Here is a 20777-nt window from a genome sequence, read left to right on the forward strand (position 1 = left end):
CTGAATAGGTTAACAACATGGGCAAACGAGAACAAAGTTATATCCCCAATACAATACGGTTTCAGACCTGGTCACTCGACAGTGACTCAGTGTCTGAACTTGTATTTGATTATAGGTAAATACACCCTGGCTCGACAGGGAACCATCCATATGGATTTTATGGACTTATCGTCCGCATTCGATTGTGTGGACAGAGGCAAATTGTGGGACATTTTGTCAAAGATGGGCGTTGAGCAGAATTTAATTAACCTACTGGCTGACTTACACTCCGACACAAGAGCAAATGTCCGATATACCCAAGACCTGAAAGTGACGGGGGATATCAGAATTAATCGGGGTGTTCGACAGGGGTGTATCCTGGCTCCTTTCCTCTTCAACCTGTATATTAACGAGTTGGAGGAATACTTGTTAAGAACTGGAGCGGATTACCCCTTTGTAGGCCGAAAAGGCTTTCCAGTTCTGCTATACGCGGACGATGCTGTCCTTATTTCAAGGACAGCAATCGGCCTCCAAACACTTTTAAATTCTTTCTTTGATTTTATGGAGTCTCGAGGCCTAAGTATTAACAATTCTAAGTCCTATGTTATGAAGATAGGCCTAGGGTCGCGAAAACCTAATCTCTTCAACATAAATGGGGAAAAAATTCCAACCACCAAAACCTTTTCATACCTTGGGGTTCTTCTTGATTGACAATTATCTTGGGGCCCTGCTGTTCTCAAGAAGAAGGGTGAGGTAACCTGCGTAAACGCAGCCATACTTGGCTTCGCGAGAAAAATGGGCAATAGTCCGGTGGCTGCCTTACTTAAACTATATCAGGCTAAAAGTGTTGCCGTTGCTTGCTATGGAAGCGAGCTTTGGGGCTACTGCCAGACGCGTGACCTGGAAGTTACAGAAAATAACTTCCTGAAGAAGATACTGAGGCTCCCAAGGGGAATCGGAAACTTCTCGGTACACGAGGAGTTAGGTGTGCCCCACCTTAGCGACAGAATAGCAGTAAACCCCCTATTATGCTGGCTGAATTGCTGGTTAAATAATGATATACCTCTCACCCATGACATACTAAAAGAAGCTTTAACATGGGATGGTAGGTTCAAGGTTCCGTGGATAAAGTACATTAAAGACTGTTTTACTGAAATAGGTCGGCCAGACCTGTTTCTAACCCCAAATTCCATCACTAAAACAGATCCCCTTTTTGTGAAAAATATATTTATGATAACCAGGAATTTTGCTCGGGAAGAGGTTGAGTTCCAGAAAGACAGTGTTAAGAAACATGTCTTACTTAAAACCTGTCTACAAATGGAACCATACTTATCATGGCCATGCCTAGCTACGAACGTTACCTATTAACAAGGTTCCGTTTTGACTTGTTCCATTATTTACTAGCGGTTCCGAGCGGGGCTCATCGAGGCCAAGTGTTGCCAGCTTGCGGCTGCGACGGGAAGTCTCCGCAAGATCTGGCACACTTTTTATTTATTTGTCCTTATTATATAGTACCTCGGAGGCTATTTTTAAAACCATGCCTGAAAGAACCGAAATTTACACAGATCAAACCAGCACTTTATTACCTTCAACTCCTGAATAGTGACTGCACCTTATTTGTATGCAGCTTTCTGAAATTAGCAATTACCTTCAGGAAAAGTATGGAGGGTTAATTATGCTGTTATTGTTGTTATGTACTTTAAATCTTTTTTAACCATGTCATAATTATTTATATTCTTAAAAATGCTTTGTTCTGCCTGTTAGTCTTGTCTTATATTGATTATGTAAACTCCTGCTGTATAAATTAAATGGATGGTCTGATTCTAATTGTATGTTTATGAAATGTGCTTTTATGATTGTAAGGATTACAATCGAATAAAGTTATTTGAACTTGAACACTATAAAATTACAACTGAGTGTGATGCGCTGTGAAGCACCGTTTAGGAGAGAGAGAATTATAAGTGTCAATAATTTAATGCTATTTTTCACGAGCATTTGTTGACAGGATTGGAGCACGGAACTTCTCCCTTCTGCCATTCTAATAAACAAAAATAGTACAAATCCATGTTTCAAAGCTCCGTACAAATTGACGTGGCTGAGTTACCACCTCGGTCTGTGTTGGTTGGAGACCATGTTCCAGCCCCTTTTTTTTGACGACCTATTGCCTTGTGGGAGTTGAAGTCTGTGTGCTCCCATTGAAACAATTGCACTGAGGTGCCTTTTTCCAGTAAACTGTAACAGAAAATTCCAGAAGTAACCGGTTCACAACTTCTGTTGTGTACCTAATTTTAAGTTGATGAAGAGGGATCCACCTGGAAATGTAAATCTTAGGCCCAGGATAATCAAACATTTATGCTGGCAGATGGATTCACAGTAGTAAGTCATTTTTCAAATTACTAAGTTTAGAGAGGTCCGACACACGGTGTGCGGGAGGAGCAGCCGAAAGACGCTTGGATGCTGACGATAAACATGATGTAAGTAGCCTTTCTTCTAAACTTTTATTTTTATGGCTTGGGCTCTGACAAGGCGGGAGGGAGAGAAGTATAGTTGTTGTAGAAGTGACCTGTACAAGTCACAATGGTTTGATTTTCTCCTTTACCTGCACTTCTTTATTTGTTAATTAGCGATGTTAAATTTATTTCCAGTTTGGAATTTTTTCCAGACTTAAAAAACAGTAAGAAAATTGGGTGGTGGTACTTTTTGGAGTTTGGGTGTTTTCAGTTATCACAAATGTTTTTGCTACTTTAAAAAAAAAACGGTTTCTTCTGACTACGGTTGTAACTTGTTTACTTTGTTTTCAGCAACCAAGCCAAGCATAGTTCCTTATTCGCTCCTGCCATTGCTGCTCCGTCGCTTGTGTTGGTTCCCTTCCTCCCTCACCCCGCCTCCTGCCAGCTGATTCTGCTTGCTTTTTTCACACCCGCTGCCACACCATCCCATCCTCTGTCCTGGTTTAATTACCACCACCATTCCTCCCTCGACCCTCGCGTTGCTAGTTGTATACACGTATTTACGATTTATGTATGATGTTTTACCATATGAGGAGAAAAAGAGAGCTAAAGCGGTCTCTAGGCCAGATCTTAAAAACAGTGTCAATCATTCTGCTTGTCAAATACCGGGCTAATGGGCAACAATAAATCAGATTCGCGATAACCTCTTCCATTAAGTAACTTCGGATAAATTACAGCCATGTGGCATTTAGACTAAACTGTGGCTAGGCATTATAACATGCATCCGAGATTATAAGTTTCATGACAGAGGCAGTGAAACCAATGGAAGCAAAGGTACACTCTAGCAGGCTCAAAAGACACACATGGGATTATTTCTGGGTATGTTTGCATTTTCCATTGATTTTACTATTAATTGCTTCATCTATACAGTCTAGCACTTACAGTAACGCTTAAAGTCACAAAAACCAAAGGCAATTACAACAAGCATTGGCATAGCCAATAGGTCTCGCCTTTGGGACCTTATACGTATTTAGTAATGCAGCACAATATCCTTGGTTCAACAACATTAACTGTTGCATGGCTAAACACTTATAAGGTCCTAAAGGCGAGACCTATTGGCTATGCCAATGCTTGTTTTTATTATCTTTTTATTAATTTTATAACAAAAAACAAACAGTCGGCATTTCACATGAAAAGGAAAATAAGGCATAATAAATATGACATTTCATTTGGGAAACGAAGCAATTGCAGGAAATAGAACGTGAATCAGGAAGAATCATCAAGGGGACACAGGTTCGTCTCCAAGGGGGGCCGGCGGTGGCTGTTCATCACTGTTGATGCTCATTCCCTGTGCAGGTTCTCATGCACACATGTGCCTATTTTTAGCTGTGGAATGGCCATTGGCCTTGCTATTCATCACTGTTGATGCCCATTCCCCTGTGAAGGTTCTCATGTATCTACTTTGCACTTTGTACTGGCCACTGGCCTTGCTGTTCATCACTGTTGATGACCATTCCCTGTGAAGGTTCTCATGTACCTACTTTGCACTTTGTACTGGCCACTGGCCTTGCTGTTGGTTACTATGGATGCCCATCCTGTGCAGTTTCTCAAGCACACATGTGCCTACTTTGCTCTTTGTACTTGCCAAAGGCCTTGCTGTTGGTTACTATGGATGACCATTCCCTTTGCAGTTTCTCATGCACACGTCACTCCTTTGCACTATGGACTTGCCACTGTCCTTGCTCTTGTCTACTTTTGATGCCTATCTTGGTGATATGTAATAAAGACAGTTATTCCAGTTGTGTGCTTTGTCAGTGTCCTTGCTTAATAAAATCTTTTCTGTATGGGTATGGTTTCATGTGACACATGCTCTGTGTGCCACTTTAACATTGCCAATTGCTTGTTTCACTTTTTCAGAGTTTGGCAGAGGTGACCGGCACTTCAGTTTTTCTCGACTCTAAGGCTTGTGGGTGCACTGATGGTTGTTTGTGATGACCTAATGTCATCCTAATCATTTTGTGGTCAGGTTTGCTAAATTGTACCCATGTCATGTTTGGATGCACTGCCAGCACAGAGGGGCATTCTATCCACAGGATTACAGGCATGCTGGCCAGGCTCCATCATATCTGTGTGATCTTTCTTGATGTGTGGACAGCAGTGTTGGTGTATGGTTATCTTGTCATGGCCTGTCTTCCTAGTCACATGGGTACATTTGAATGTGTGCACTTGACTGGTCATGAAGTGTGCAGTATGAAGGGGGTTACTTTGTGAGTAGTGTTTATGTGTGTGTGCCCCTGCAATTGCTACTGCACACATTTGTCACCCAGGAGCTGAGTACCTGTTAGTTTGATCGTCAGCTCAGTGCTTGTGATTGTGTGCACGTGGTAGTTGTAGGTTGTGCACTGTGCAGTGTGTTGCTGTGTCCTTGCACTCCTGGGGGACACCTACTTATTGTTGCTGCCAGTTGTGGGTATGCAGAGTGTGTGACAGCCAAGTCTGTGTTGTGTTTTGGTGATCAGCCATGTGTGTGGTTACTGTTTGTGCTCACTGTGCAGACCTGCTTAGCCACACTGACATTGTGGGTGAGTTTTATTATGCATTGCTGTCACTTGAGCCATCTTTGGTTTCATTATGGTATCTGGGATGTGGAGTTATACCGTCCCCTAGCTTTGCTTCTGATGCCTACCCATTGTGAGTGACTCCTCCATGTATTTGTGTATAGTCCAATCCTGACCTGTCCACTACTGACGTACACACCACTTCACTCTCATGTCACTGTCACCTATCCCCTTGGGTTGGCAGTGTGTGTGCCTCCCCACCACTTCATTTGTTTCACTATGCTTTGTGGTGCTGATCGGTGCACAGGACCAATGTGCCGCTCATGACAGTTTCCCAATTAGTAATGTGTGTTTTTCTTGTACTGTTGTCACTTTTGGCTAGCCCATTTTGTGTCCTCAATTTCTGCAGACATATGGTATGTGTATGTGGCTGTGTGTCAGTGTGGGGTGTGTCTGGGAGACTTGACAGGCAGTGTGTACAGTTTAGTGGTTGTTCATGTTCAGTGTGAGTGTTAATTTTGTGATTGGACTCAGTTTGCTTGACATGAGTGGAGGGTAGATGTGGGGAGGCGGATTGCCCTGCCCCTGAGCTTCTGTGCAGTTTGTTCCTCTTCACACCCACCTTCTGAGACAGGTTCCCTGGTTGTTTGCTGTGTGTGGTGCAGGGTCTGGGTACACCTGGCTGGTTACTTGTGCAGGGGGGCACAGAAGAAGCACACAGCATGTCCCCTAATGGGTGTGGGGGGCCTAGTGTGTGAAGGGTGGAGGTGTGGCCCTATGGTCTCTGTGGACTGCCCATGCCTTGCGCTGGCTCTGCCTACTACATTGTGCGCAGGTTTTTCTGCATCTTCACCGCTGCGGTGACGTGACTGTGAGATTGCATTGATTTCGCGGTTGATGGGCGACCTGGATGCAGAGGGGTTATTTGATGACAGGTAGGACATGTGTGGGTACACTTGTGGATATCGAGTTGTGTTATTGCGTACATGCGGCGTTGTCCGCGATTGTGCATTACTTTAGGGTAGTGGATCAGGTACAGCACCAGAAAGGCATGTAAAGCTGGATCCATTGCGGTCGCGACCGGGTGGAGGGGACCGGGAGTCTGGTTTCGTGCTCTGCTGTCATGCTTCCGCCGTCTCCAGTTGGGTGATTTCTCCGCTGCGGAGTTACGGGCTGTTTGGGGCATACTGATTTGTACAGCGGTCGGGACATCATTCTGCACGGCGGTGGGTGTCTATTGACTCCCTCCGCCGCAGTGGCAGGTGCATTTTTTTGGCGGTTCACGTCGCACCAACATTTTCCGCCACCACCGCGGAGGTGCCTCCGCCCGCCATCATAATGAGCCCCTAAGTTAGGTTTTTTTAACCTTATTCTCCTCATATACTGTCTATAATGATCTTTCACAAGATATTCATCTGCTTCATCATTCCATTGCTGCATCTATTTGCCACAAGATGGGAGAGAGTACTTCCCTATTTCTTCTGTCAATTTCTAGATCTTCTGGCAGGAGTGGATGCCTTGATTATTCCACAGACAGGTATTTGTTGTATGCATTTTCTCCTTTTCTGCTAATCGAGAAAATGTTACTAAAGATTGTTCACAAGAAAGCATTCATTTTGGTGATTTTCCGTATTTTCTCACAGAGGATGGTCTGCTTTAATTATGTTATGTTTAGATTAAGCAGGTGGCCTTGGAGCATCCTGGAGTTACCGCTAGTACTTAGTTCATTAATTGCTCCTTGAAGTGTCTCCCATGTGATTATCAAGGATGAAGTTAGCAGTTTGGAAACTGAAGGTCTAGGTTTGGTGAATTTGTGTCTTTTAGTGGAAGCTGCTATGGTGGTTCAGCATTCTAATAGACTGTTCACTAGACAGGCTTACAATTATCTTTGTGTTTGGCTGAGGTGCTTGTCTAAAGGGTGCAGCCATATTCTTGTCCTCCAATGCAAGGGCTGACTGGCCGGACTAGGCATGAGACATTTCTCTGGGCGGCTGGAAGCCAGTTTTGTTACTGGGGGTAGCTTATTGCTAAGCTGAGGGACACTGTGTTTTGCAAATTGTTATGGATTTAAAAGCACCAGCGGCAGAGTTCCAAATATATCCAGCAGTTCCCAGGCGACAATAAAAAGTCAAGATATCTGATAATTGGGAAAAGCTGGCCTGGTTTATGATGTCCACTAATGTAAGTGGGCACCTTGCACCAGCCCAGACACACCTTATAGTGATTTAAGATGTTTTAGACAACCTTGAAAAGATCTCTAAGTTGTAGCTGTGGAGATCAGCCTTCAGGCTTAGCCCAGGAGTGTAAAGCAGCTTGTTTGACCAAAATGCAATCTTATAGTAAAACATTAAGTGAAAAAGAATCACACAAGGTATTTATAAAAATTTGTATTTAATATAATATACTCTCTATCACCCGGAGATAAACACAATTCACACAATACTTTGCAAAGAAACTCAGTAAATAGCACAGAATACACAGTGGACCCCAGGGGGGACCAAACCATATACTAAGTAAGTGATATAAGAACCACGACTCGGGTCAAGAGAAGGTGGAAAGGATGTAGAAATGGTGGGGACCCAAGGAACCACCCAAGGTGAGTAGATAGGGGCCCCACAGAGAGCGTGTGCAGTTTGGGAACACAACCAGGGGCTCCGTACAACTCTACGTGTAAGTCGTGGTTGGAATTTTAATGTTTAAGGACCCTTCCCAGTGGACCCTGAAGAAACCCTGTGAAAGACAGAAGGTCGGAGAGCCACCCCACCCGTGGAGACCCTCCCCACCCGTGGAGACCCTAGGACCCACGCAACTTACACCAGGGAATCCAGTTGCATAGGTGTGAAGTGGTGTCGGAAACCGCTGTCGAACCCAATGGAGGACTGCAGGAAAGTAATGATGCTGGTGACGGCGAAAGTATCCGGTGGAATCTGAAGGTGGATTTTACTTGAGAGGTACCTGCAAGCAGAGGGGACAGAGACTGTCACTCAGGAGGGACCAGGAGTTCTGAAAGACAAATGTCCTCCAATGTCAGGAGTTGCAGAAGAGTTGACGAGGACCTTGACTTTGCAGCTGTTAGGACATGCGATGCTGAGGAAGACCAGGAGCCGTGCACAAGTAGTCCCACATTGAATGTCGAATTCTGAGGGGTCGGTGTCTGGCGGGAGCACCAACAAGCCTTGGCAAATGCAACCAACACAGAAGTCGAAGAAGGCGCAATGTCGGGACCAGCAAGGTCCAGGGGACTCATCAAAAGCAGGGAACTCAGGGCAGGCCCAGGCAATCATGGTAGCCAAAAAGAAACAAAGGTGACCCTCAAATGGACCCACAGGCCAGAGGCACTGGAGTCGTGAGAGGACCACAAGCAGCTCATCACAAGATGCAGGCCACGATGCACACGATGTGGTGTGGCCAAAGATTCTGGTCACTGTAAGTGCTCGAGGTTGGGGCTACTTGGAGCCCGAAGATCTTCTTGGAAGGAAACCAACAAGCTTTTGCAACTGCAAGTTGACGCAGTGCACAGGGGTTCAGTTATTGCAACCCCCTCGAGAGATACAGGCCTCAAACCTGGTGAGAGGGCAGGGCAGGCCTCGGGAGCTGTGGAGAACCACCATCTGTGTTGCAGTACCTTACGGAGGAGCTCAGGATTAGAAGACCGGTCGACTTAGTTGTGGTGCCTGCAAATGCAGGGGAATTACTCCTTCACTCCAAGGGAGATTCCTTCAGGCGTCTTTGATGCCCACAGGCCTTGGAAGGTTCCTGTGTGGTGCACAGGCTCAGACGATGCAGCAGACTGGAAGGGAGACAAAGTCGAGCCCAAACAAAGTCCAGGTAAGTCCAGAGTGCCCAGACGGTAATAGAAGAAGTGGTGTCTGATATGAATCTTGTCCCACGGCGAATCTAGGGACCCAGGCACAGGTAAGCCCTTAAGTACCCTAATGAAAGGGTTGGGATGATTCATGGGACTCTCCCAGGGAGGGTCTGGACAGAGAGAGGTAACGCCCATGTCCTTTGTCCTGTTTCGCACCAGAGTGGGAGCCAATGGCTCCCAGAGCTGGTTTGACCTGAACTATGCGTAGGGACACCAAATGTGCCCCTCATGCAGACTGAGTGGCACTGGCAAGCACACCCACCCTGCCCCAATATACTAAATCCTGTCTGGGAGGTGGTCACACCTCCCTGTGACAGGATGCCTATTGTTCTGCCTTCCCCTACTCGAGCCAGGCTCAGCAGCAGGAGGGCAGACTCTTGTCTCTGTTCGGCAGGAACCATTTTGTGCTGTCCGAGTGAAGAAGGCTGGTACCGGGAACACTGAGAGTTCTTAGAATCATACCACCCGCACCTGGTGGGAGTATGATTCCAACATGTCTGATACCAAACATAATAGGATTTGTTACAGCTGTTTTCGAGATGCTTATCGCGTAATTATGCGGTGCCACTCTATATAGTATATGGCTGCTTCACGTACAACCCGGGAGAATGGACTCTGTAGGCTGTAGGTGTCTCCTGCTCATGCAGGGGCACCCTCACACTTAGAACCACACACCCTGCCTTCAGGATTGCAAAAACCTGCTTTAGGGGTGACTTATAGGTTTTAAGTGCAGTGACCCGTGATATAGGAAACCTATATCTTTAGTAAGTGATGCTAGCACAAGCTTACACAGGCTGCAGTGGCAGGCTTGTAGTTCAATTTTTAATGGTCTCCCATGGGTGGCATAATGCATGCTTCAGCCCATGGGGGACCTTTGTGGTACGTAGGCCATGGGTACCTTAGTACCATATACTAGGGACTTATAAGGGTACCCCAGTATCCAATCTGGGATGTACCCAAGTACTGAACATACCAATGTAGGGAGAAAGCAGATAGACTGTTGCGCTGGGTGCCACATGCAGTAAAGCCAGCCATGCCGTGCCGGTTGTTGGGGTGGTGGATGCTAAGATCCATCAAAATGTTTTTTCATTGTGTTCTCAGCTTTTTGGCTGTGCCTAATAGTGAATGTGTGCACTTATGATATATTTAAATTCATGTTGCATGCTTGCCATCTTATTTTTGTGTTCTCTGTAAGAATGTCTGTGGGTATGACTTGGTATCCTGGTGCACTATAAGGTCGTTAATTACTATGCTTTAAAAACTAATGCAATTGACTAAATAATGTTTTGGGGAGGAAAAACCCTCGAAATACATTTTTTAGTGCTCAGGCTTTCTCACTACACTCTGTCTGGGTTGGTCTGACAAAATTTGCCAGAGCTGCTTTGGGTTTCCATTACAACCATTACAACCCTGCTCCAATGCATATCATTGATTTTATAGTGAATGGTTTCAATATAGGTTTAACAATTGCTGCCCTTAAGGCCCAATGGGCTGCAATCCCTGTAACCCAGATGTTTATCATTTGAGATGTACCATAGCTCATGAAAAATGTCTCCTTACATTGACATATTGGCAGGGTAAATTAAACTAAAGTCATTGCTGAAAAATAACCCATTGAGCAAGAGATTAGGCTTGCTATTACCAGCATGCACATTTTGAAGGAAAGGCTGTGTAAGCATAAAGAAGAGTGGTATTTAACCTTGTCAAAACAGCTTTCAAAATAGGTGACTGAGTTGGAAATTCAAATCCCTCATATAGTCACTTGAACCAGAAAACCAGGGGATAAGATCTGAGCTAAGGCTATTTAAATTAGATGTATGCAAGTAGCTATAACAGGATTTCTGTGTTATAGCCACATTACCCATCCTCAAGCTTGGTTTGCAGCAACATCCACACCCGAACACCACTAAAGCAGATTTACTTAAAACTCTTTATATGTGATCATGTTTTTTTCTATTTTCGCTACCTTTCTCTTTCTCTCATTATGTTCTTTTTTCACAGCATCTTCCTATTATAATGTTATAAACTCTTTTTGTATATTTTAACTGTTTATAAACACTCACTGAATAATTTTTAATATAAATATTTCATTTACATTAGTATGTAATCACCATAACTGATATTTATTTTCATATTATTATCATTGTTTTAAAATTGTATTCCATCGCTTTGATGCCATTAACTCATGTAAACTCTTCCAGAAAATTGTTAATTTGAAAAAAATAAATCATTGACAGGCCTGTATTCCACCCAGACAGCATATGTTCGAGTAATTCATCAAGATCCTAGAAGGTTGCATCAATAAAAAGAACCAATGGGCTTAGAGGAACCCACTGAAATACATTGTTGTAAGAAATCAGTAGCTATAGAGTAGTTTAGTGAGGTGCCAGGAGATTCCATCAGTGAAAGATAGGTGGTGATAAAATAATTCATCAAGATCCAAAAAGGTCTCAAAATGGAAGACATCATTGGATTTAGAGAGGTCCATTCACATTTAAGGAAAATAAATCTGTGAAAAAATAATGATTACAGAGTAAATAATTAGGATGCCAGGAGGTTTTGGAAGTGGTTATAGCATGCTCTAAATATTCGAGAAGTTCGTTTAGAGTAACATGTTGAGGTGTCTAGAGATTCCATCATTCGGAAAAATAGGTTGCTATGAGAAAAGTTAAGTCCTGGGATGTTTCATTAGTATTGAATGCTCTAATAATTATATTGGTGGTGCGTTCAGTGTAATCCACTGAGACCTCTGGAGGTTGTTCCAGTCGAATAAATCAAAGGAGGTTTCGTCAATTGAAGGTATCGGTGACTTTACAGTGATACGTGAAAAGCCTGGAAAATAAGTAGCCACAGTATAATTAATCTTTGTGTCAGAAGTTTCTATTATTTTATTGTTGCATAATTATAGCATTAACCTGTAATAAAGGATCTAAAATATATTTACGAATTGCTATTAATACTAAACAGAACAGTTAAAAATGTATGTTTTACCCTCTTTCAGGTGACAGAAGACTAAATCAAAATTTAGGACTTTTGGCCATTAACACAATTTTCGTTCGAGAACATAACCGGTTGGCCAGAAAGCTGCACAAATTAAACCCACAATGGGAGGATGAAAAGCTCTTCCAGGAGGCTCGAAAAATTGTTGGAGCCCACATCCAGGTACTATCTAGAATATTTGGATAATACATACAGTCATACTGCGAAATAAATAATCTCTGCTTCAGACGTAGAACTTTCTTTTTAAATGGCAAAAGATGCTACGGATTTGTTCCTAGTATGAATGAACGCAAGATAAACCCGCGAATGCAGCAACTTGTCATAACTACTTCTGTGCCCGCCCAAAAAGACATTTAGTTTATCTTGTCTTCTGTCGCACCATGAATGTTGCACAAACACACAACTATCAAATACATTGTTAAATCCTGATGGAAGGGGCTGTCCTCCCCCCTTCCTTCAAGATTTCTTCCCCAGGAGAAATACTTGATAAGTAGATTGAGTCTTGATCCCTCCTTGGAGCACCCTGTAATCTTGATAGGCATTTATGTGCTATTTTTAATTTAATTTTCTTAATTGTTTCACTCATTCTGTCCTTTTTCATTGGAGGTGATGGAGACAATTAAAGTCTTTTGCATGATCAGTGGTTGACCTGAAATTTCTGATGTGAATCCTTTCTTTACAAAACAACATTGATCTACCTTTTTTTTACTAATAACATGGAGTAAGGTGCAAAATGAAGGTGTCATTTGACTCCCTTGTAATGACCAGGGGTTGGCAATGTATACCGCTGCGCCGGCGTAATTGGAGAAATTTTGGCTACTCCTCGTTATGCTTGTAATGCGGTGTTCCAGTCAAATTCCGCCAACCGCTGTGTGGCAGAGTTTTTTGTCGCATGCGGCTCAAAATTAAGTTTGTGAGAGCGAGATTTGGTGTCCCCTACTGTGGTTTTTGTTCGCTAGGGTGGCACCCGGTGAGATTCTCTAGCGTGGGCAGTCACGACCGTTGGTGGTCAGAAAGATGTAGATCAAGTAGAAAATCTACTTGAGCTACTTGAGCGGCAGCAAAATCAACTCGAGAAGCTGTGTCTCTGGCGTGCCCCATTTGGTGCTGTTCGCGTTGATTTTACAGTGCAGAGCAAGCTCTTGGTGCTAAATCAGCACAAGCAGCGAAACATGCCTATTTCCACCCGTTCACGGAATTCTGCGGAACTCCCCCAAATTGAATGGAAAAAAGTCCCTACACTCTCGATATCCTATTATTGTCTAGAACACTTTTGGCTTACAGAATCTTCTGAATACATTTCTTCTATCTATATTTTGACTATGGACTTAGTAGCCGTAACGTTGATTCACTCTCTATGCTTCATGTAGGAGGGGGTATGTCTTTTATTATAAAGTTGTCATTACCACGGAGCCTTTGTAGTTTTAACAGTGTTTAACTCTCTCTGGCTGATGTAAGTCTATATATATAGTCCATATCGCGTGTGTCATTATAAGGCATGAGTGGAACTCATGAAGTTACAAAAAAACTCCACGAGATTCTGCAGGAAATGTACAAGACCATTGATGTGTAAGGAGAACAGTGTAGGTGCCAGGACGCACCACTGGGGGACCCACCTGTGAATTGGGATAGGGCTTGTTAGCTCGCTCGTCCTACCTCATCTGACATGAGCATAGTTAGATTGATGTAGTCTGATCAAAATAGTGTAAAAGGAACACCCATTTTGCCAAAGACTTCCCATAATCTTTTTTCCTAGGAACCAAATCAAAGGCAGCCCTGGGGCAATTGAAGGCTAGTTACAGTTGATCTTTTTAAAGATGAATGGATTTCCATGTTATGAATAAAAAGTGGAAAGCTTGACTAATAATCTTGGTGGGGAAACCTGCATGAAATGGGGATAAAATCTAAGCACCTTGTAACAGTCCTGAAGTTTGTCCAGAAGTTACTTGCAGAAAACCTTATGTAAACTATCCCGAAGGCTAATAGGCCTAGAATTTCCACGGATAGGTATCTCTGTCTCCCTTTTTATAAATCAGGATGATGGATAACCCGCTCATGTATCTGGTAGCTCAGCAAGTTAACAAAAGAGATTGGATAGTGTGCTGATATAGGGCACCCAGACAGCAATTTCCGAATTATATTGCTCCTCCGGGATCATATCTGGTCTAGGGTCCTCACACAGTCAAACAGACTTGATGACTCCAATTGTGTCAGTCAGAGAAATGGCAAGACATTCCTCATCAGATATGCCTATCATGCTGCAAGCTATATTGCCTTCCAAAGGATCGGAGGCAATAGGCTCCTGGTTTGAATAGAGGTCTGAAAAATGATTAACCCACAGGCTCGGTTGTAAATTATGATCTGTGGGCATATCTACAGATAAACTACCATGGGCTAGTATATGCCAAAAGACAACATTATCAATAGTCGGGGAAGCCTTCAATGAATCCTGTCAATTGCCCTCGTCCCATTCTTGCTCTTGTATGGTCAAGGCATACGTGTACGCTGTTCTAGCTTCTTTAATGGCTTCACAGGATTGGGTTTTCATGGCTAGGATAAGTTTTGCCATGTCCCTTCGGCACTCACTACAGTCCCACAGAGCTAAATTAGATTTTTCGTCTTGGGAACTGAGATTTTTCTATTTATAAAATGACCTTTGGGTGAAATGAATAGTTTAGTATGGAATTCCATTATTGGTATTTGAGACCTGGATATATGCTCCACAGGAGCTAAAACAGCAGAGGTGTCATACATTTTATCAAATTGGAGGTATTACATTGGATACTCGGCCATTTAACTCCTCTTTTATTGTTGAAAATATTGAGTTCCAAATAATTCAATGCATGAGTGCCGCCTAGGTCATGCATAGTGTCAACTTTTAAGGAAAAAACGAATGTGTTGTGATTACTTTTTGTCCGAAGAAATTTTTTGAAGTTCATAAGGTTACCCCAAAGTCTATTATCCATAAAAAAGTAATTAATTCTCCTCTGGCAGTCACATCTTTTAAAGGTATAAACTCTTGCCACTTCAGAAAGCGATCTTCCATTACAGGCTCCTAGGCTGTAGGACAGAGTTACAGAGGCTAACTGCAAGGCAGCCAAAGACTATTGGGCCTTTTTTTTCAGTAGGTTTGCTTCACGTTTGCTCGAAGGCAAGGTGGTACATACACAACACAAACCTTAAGCAAGAAACCACACAAAGTCACTTAAGATGGGCCTACATCTCAGGCAATCGCCCTCACTGCCTCAATTCAGGAAGGACCTCAAGATCAGGCTCTATGACTGAACTGCAGCCCCCCCCCCCAACACCTTGAGACCCTAACGGGTGATTAGCCGCTCTCTATAAAAACCCTGATTGATTGAGTGGCTGCATAAATCTGGAGTTACGCAATGCAGCACAAATCGATGTGCTGCATTACTCTGCCCTGTGAAGGCGTTCCATGGGTGTTGTGTGGTTTTTCCCACGCAACTCCCATTTGTTTTACACATTCCCTGATTTACCAGTACTGGTAAACCAGGGAATATGCCAGAAAGTTACCAGGGGAGGAGTAATGAGGATAAATATCTATTTCTCCTGGTTTCTTCCTCTTTCTAGAGGAATATGCTTCCTAGGATTGTTTTTGTGCAGGAGGGTGACCCTTCCTTCACAAAAACAATCCTGCATGAACCACAGGCACCCTTGCTCAATGGGGCATGGGTGCCTGCATTGGCACTAGGCTGCTAAAAGGGCGCTGGTACATGGGAAAGGACAGGAATGTGCTGTATTGCCTTAAATACAGCACATTCCTGCCCTTTCCCTGTCAAGCAGTGCACTTCGGCCAGGTAACTTGCTACACTGCGTGACTTTTCGAGAATAGGCCCCTAGGATTTTATGGGTTTGGCCCCCAGAGTAGGAATGCCTATGTTCTCATCCTCCCATTGCTGTCAATTTATCATTCATGACAATTGTTTCTATTTAGTATTAAAGTCACTGGCAATAATTATTCTGGGACTATTGGTCAGTTGGGATAAATAGCTGTCAATGATTTTTAAGGTCGGGGACTCTTTGTATTTCGGTAGCGGACAATTATATTCATTAAAAATATTGATAAGCTGCTCCTTCGATAAATACTTAGGCCCAGGAGGTATCTAATTTTTTAAGTGAGCATTCAAGTGAAATCTTCAACCATATTATTAACCTTCCTGAGGATCTACTGGCTTTTGAAGGAATAGCATCTAAACTATTAATCACATAACCTGGCCTATGTATTTGGGTGGTCACCCAGGTTTCCTTCAGTAGGCAAACGTGATATGTATCCATGGATTAGTTCCAGGCAAGGTCAGTTAATGTTTGACGTAGACCATACTCAATGATAGCAGGTGAATATTAGGGAGACATTCATGAACAGCTTATCTAGTAGAGCAACTAGGTGGAATGTAACTTGGAATAGAGTTGCTCAATCTAATAGATGTAATGATTTTTTTATGAAGGTGGGTATCATTAAAAGCAAAACCAAAATTATCTGGGAACCTCGCCTCACAATTGGTGGGCAATCAACTTCACTTAAACTTGAGCATATTGGAGAGAATGTTGTAGGGTCCGAGTGGTCTTCTCTGGGTGGCTCTTAGTAGACTGGGACAAAGGTGGTTGGTGGATGGCATGATTGGGTATCTGGGTTATGTTAAATTTAAACTGAATGTTAGAACCAACTGTTAGAACTGGGGTTTCAGGTTGTCAAATTATGCACCCTGTACAAGCAGGAACTACCATTCTAGTCGGAGTAAGCTAGAAACACACTAAAGGATAACCTGTGCTCACCCTCTGGTAGCTTGGCACAGAGCAGTCAGGCTTATCTAAAGAGGCAATATTTAAAATATTTGTGCAACACACACACACTTGCACACACACGCAGTAACACAGTAGAAACACCAAAGAAATACTCCACACAGGGTTAGATTATGGTTTTATGAGTAGAACAAGACAAAAACGGCAGAACTCCAAGAAGCATAGCCAGTGTTATGAGTTTTTAAGATTAAATAAAAATCTAGTGCTTAGGGTCAAATAGCACTAAGGCGTTACTTGAGGTCGCACTAGACAGCAGTAAATCCAAAGTTCAGGCTGACGCGATGTAGGGCAGACCAGCTACAGGACTTGCGCAAGTACCGCTGAAAAAGTACCTTGGCTGGAGCCGGTGCATCGACGTTGAAAACACGATTCACCGGTTCCTATCGGCGCAGGCGATGAAGGCTTCGTCGACTAACCCCTTTACGATGTTGGTACTGCGTTGTCGTCAAGCTGCACAGTCCATCGAAGTGATGTTGTTGATCAGCTACTCTGTCAGCGTCAAAAGCAATGTGTTGATTCCGATCGGTACAAAGTCGTCACTGTGTTGAAGGTTCTGGACAGCAGAAATTACCTTTCAAGGGCCCATGTCTGGATTGGCACCACTTGGCAGTACAGAATTCACAGATGGCAGAGTCCAGGTGCTGTTTCAGAGTTGAAGGAAGTCTTTGATGGCTCTCAGACTTCATAACAGGGGGCAAGCCAGCAAGCTCTTTTAGTCACTCTGGGGTTCAGGAGAGATGGGTTCAGCATGGCATAGATCAGCAGGTAGCAAGGCAGCACAGCAAAACAGAAAAGCAATTCTTCCAGAGCAGCATTCAAGCAGAGTGGCAAACCTTGTAGTACACCAGTCTTTACTCCTAGCAGAATTCTTCACAGGTCCAGTAGTGTACTGTCTTGGTAGGGTCAGAGGCCCAGCACTTATACTCAGTTGTGCCTTTGATGTGGGGGTGACTTCAAAGCAGGCCCTTGAAGTGCACAGGTCCCCCTTTCTTCCCATCCCCAGCAGTAATCAGCCCTTTGTGTAGCAAACAGGACACTGCCTATTCAGGTGTAAATGTCAGCTCCCCCTCCCTCTTCCTGCCCAGGAAGAGCTATCAGAATGCAGATGAGGTCACTGTCACACCACCCTTCCTGGGTTTGTGGGTGTTGAGAAGGAATGCGCAAAGTGTAACTGTCACCCACCCCAGATGTGTATTGGAGACCAGCTGCAAGACACACGTAGCAGTGAGAGAGGAGAAATGTCTACTTTCTAAAAGTGGCATTTCTAAAACAGTAATGTTAAATACAACTTTACCATAAAAAAGGATTTATCATTACCATTCCAAAGATATGAAGCATGATGCTGCTACTCCTTTCTAATCAGGAATTGTAGCTGAAAAGCATATTAAGGATTTTTTATTGCTAGCCTATGAGAGGATTAAGCCTCACAGTAGTGAAAAACGAATTTGGATGTCAAGTGATTTTAAATGCCAAGTCGAAGTGGCGGAATACTGCCAACACAGACCTTGAAATGGCAACCCTGAGGTAGGTTTGAAAGGCTACTTGTGTGGATGGCACAACCAGGGCTGCAGTCCACTAGTACCATTTAGATTACAGACCCTGGGTACATGGTATACACCTGTACAAGTAAACTAAATATGCCTATTGGGTATACCCCAATGTCACCATGTTTAGGGGAGAAATACATGCACTTTAGCTCTGGTCATCAGTGGTAAAGTGCTCAGAGTCCTAAGGCCAACAAAAAGATACAGGAAAAAGAGGCGGTAAGCAGGCAAAAAGTTTGTGGGAAGACCACCCTAAGGATGAACGGTCTAACACCAAAGTTATGGGATTTTCTTAAATCTAAGGATACAAATCCTTCAGGTAACTTCTGGTCTCTCAGTTTCAGTTTAATACAATCCAAGGATCCTTAGCACATTGAAAAATGCTGTGCCGAAAGTATAACAAATCGAATAAGCAAATAGCACTGCCAATGATGTCTAATCCAGTGTATCACTTTGTTTTTTAAAGACTTTTATTCTCTTATTCCCTCATATTTTGGGACATTTATCATGTATACCACACCTTCTCTACAATGTTGGACAAGGGGTTTTTGGTTAGGTCTAATAAAAGAGGTATATTGTTGAGAAGCTCTATTGGCTAAACCAAAACTGACATTTCAGAAGTTCTATCAGGTTTTATAGGCCCTCGCCAATTGGAATACCCAGAGGTCCATGGATGAAAGTCAGAAGCACACGGATTGTTTCAATGATCATCACTCCGAGCAATATTGGTCATGGATATAGCGACCGTGTGCCCATATAAATTATAGGAATGTCCCTCAGGAGATTTTTGAGAGGGCCTATGGGCCAGAACTAAGTGGTTTTTAAGAGGGTTTAATTCTTTATTGATTGAACTAGTCTGTCTGGGCTTGCTGGAATGGTGGATCTGGTGATTGATAGCAGAATCAGGAGCACATCGAATCTCACCCTGCATCAATAGCGCTTCACCCTTTTGAGTCAGTCTTGAAACCATAAGGTTTAAAAGGCCTATCTCCCCCGTTAAGTGGTCAAACATAGGAAGATGATTAACAACTAAAGTTAGATCACAACCCAAACTCTTTTTTTATTTTTTTTATTTGAGCAGAACACATAATAAGACAGTTTTCATACAATGTATAAGATATGTTTGTCTTCTTCACCTTAGGATAACATACCACAGCAGCAATATCAACTGTACAAGAGCACAAAAATGCAAAAAACCAATTCAAACGATCAGAATCCTGATTAAATATATATAGCAACAACTATTAAAGTGCATCACTAAGGGAAAAAAGTGCTCCGTGCCAATCAGTTTCCCAATACACGGCTAGAATGAAAGATAAATAATTAAAATACAATTAATCATATCAATCAGTTTGTTATGAAATATTATAATTGAGGAACCAAAGGGAAATACATTTTAGCAAACCATGAAAAAATTGTTATTAAATAGTAAAATTTAAACCAATAGACCTAATATAACTATACAATGCCATGCATAACACCATTCATCCACCCCAATTAAAATATTATGAAAGCACTCCAAGTTGTGTTGAATGTCTGAAGGGCCCCAAACTGTTTACCGTAAAACTTTTCAAAGGATCGAGTTCTGATCATTTTATTATGCCATTGAGGATAAGGTGGGACCAAATCCTTTTTCCAATTTTGCAGACCCAGTTAGCAGGCCACATCAATAGGTGTTGATATAAAATGTTGTTGGGGCTTATGTAAATAGTAAACTTCATGAGATGATCCAAAGAGCACCAACATTGAAGACAGTGATGCAAACGTTTGTAGGGACTGACTAATTGCATAAAAAAACCCTCCCTAGAACTGTTTCAGCATTAGACAATCTAAAAAGTGTGAACCCATCCACCCCCATTAGTGGCCTTACATCTGAAACATTAGTGTGGGTGGGATGGAAACATCCTATGTAGCTTATGGGGCATATAATAAGCTATCCATCTGGATTGATACTCCAATCTCTTAAAGTTTGCGGCTCTGGGCGATCTGTGATCTCTGTAATGCACTGCCATTATTTAATATTATAACTACAGTTGGTTACCTGGAAGACGTTTAACAGCAACTTGGGTAAAACTGTCTGGCTAGGCTGTTTCCATAGCATCTGGTACTAATTCCCCACTCCCAATAGATTTGTTTCTTTCATGCGATAGACAATTGCATGGAACTCCTCCTTCTTTACCACATCATTAGTTTAAAAAAAAAAAAAAAGTTATCTGGTTGAAACTAAGCCATAATAACATATTCTGGTTTTCAAATTGTTGCATAAATGAATCCCATGAAATCAAATTAGAGCCGTAACAAAAATCCCCCAGTCCTGCAGAGTTTCAGAAAGCCAAAGAATATTTCCCAAGAATAGATATTTTTGGTGTATTGCTTTTGAGATGAGTTTCCTGAAGGAAAATCACCTCTGGATTAAACAGGGTTAATCACTTCATCAGGGCCCCCCTCTTCTGCTTGTTCAGCAACCCATTGACATTACAGATAATAGTTTTAATTTGTTGAGCCATTATCAATCCATCAAGTTATTATTAGCTTCCCCCACAGCCGAGACTAT

At 42.7% G+C, this 20777-nt stretch overlaps 1 protein-coding gene across 2 annotated transcripts in view; it reads left to right on the top strand.

The window, feature by feature from the left end:
* The window catches only part of LOC146856657 (lactoperoxidase-like), a 1363087-nt gene that overhangs the window by 875176 nt on the left and 467134 nt on the right, over positions 1 to 20777 (top strand). For both annotated transcript variants that reach the window (XM_085654837.1, XM_085654836.1), the window contains exon 10: positions 11857 to 12017. In XM_085654837.1, the coding sequence (XP_085510963.1) occupies positions 11857 to 12017 (161 nt within the window). The remainder of the gene's footprint in view (positions 1 to 11856; positions 12018 to 20777) is intronic.

This window comes from Triturus cristatus, chromosome 4_1, assembly GCF_964204655.1.
Source record: "Triturus cristatus chromosome 4_1, aTriCri1.1, whole genome shotgun sequence".
Lineage (NCBI taxonomy): Eukaryota > Metazoa > Chordata > Amphibia > Caudata > Salamandridae > Triturus > Triturus cristatus.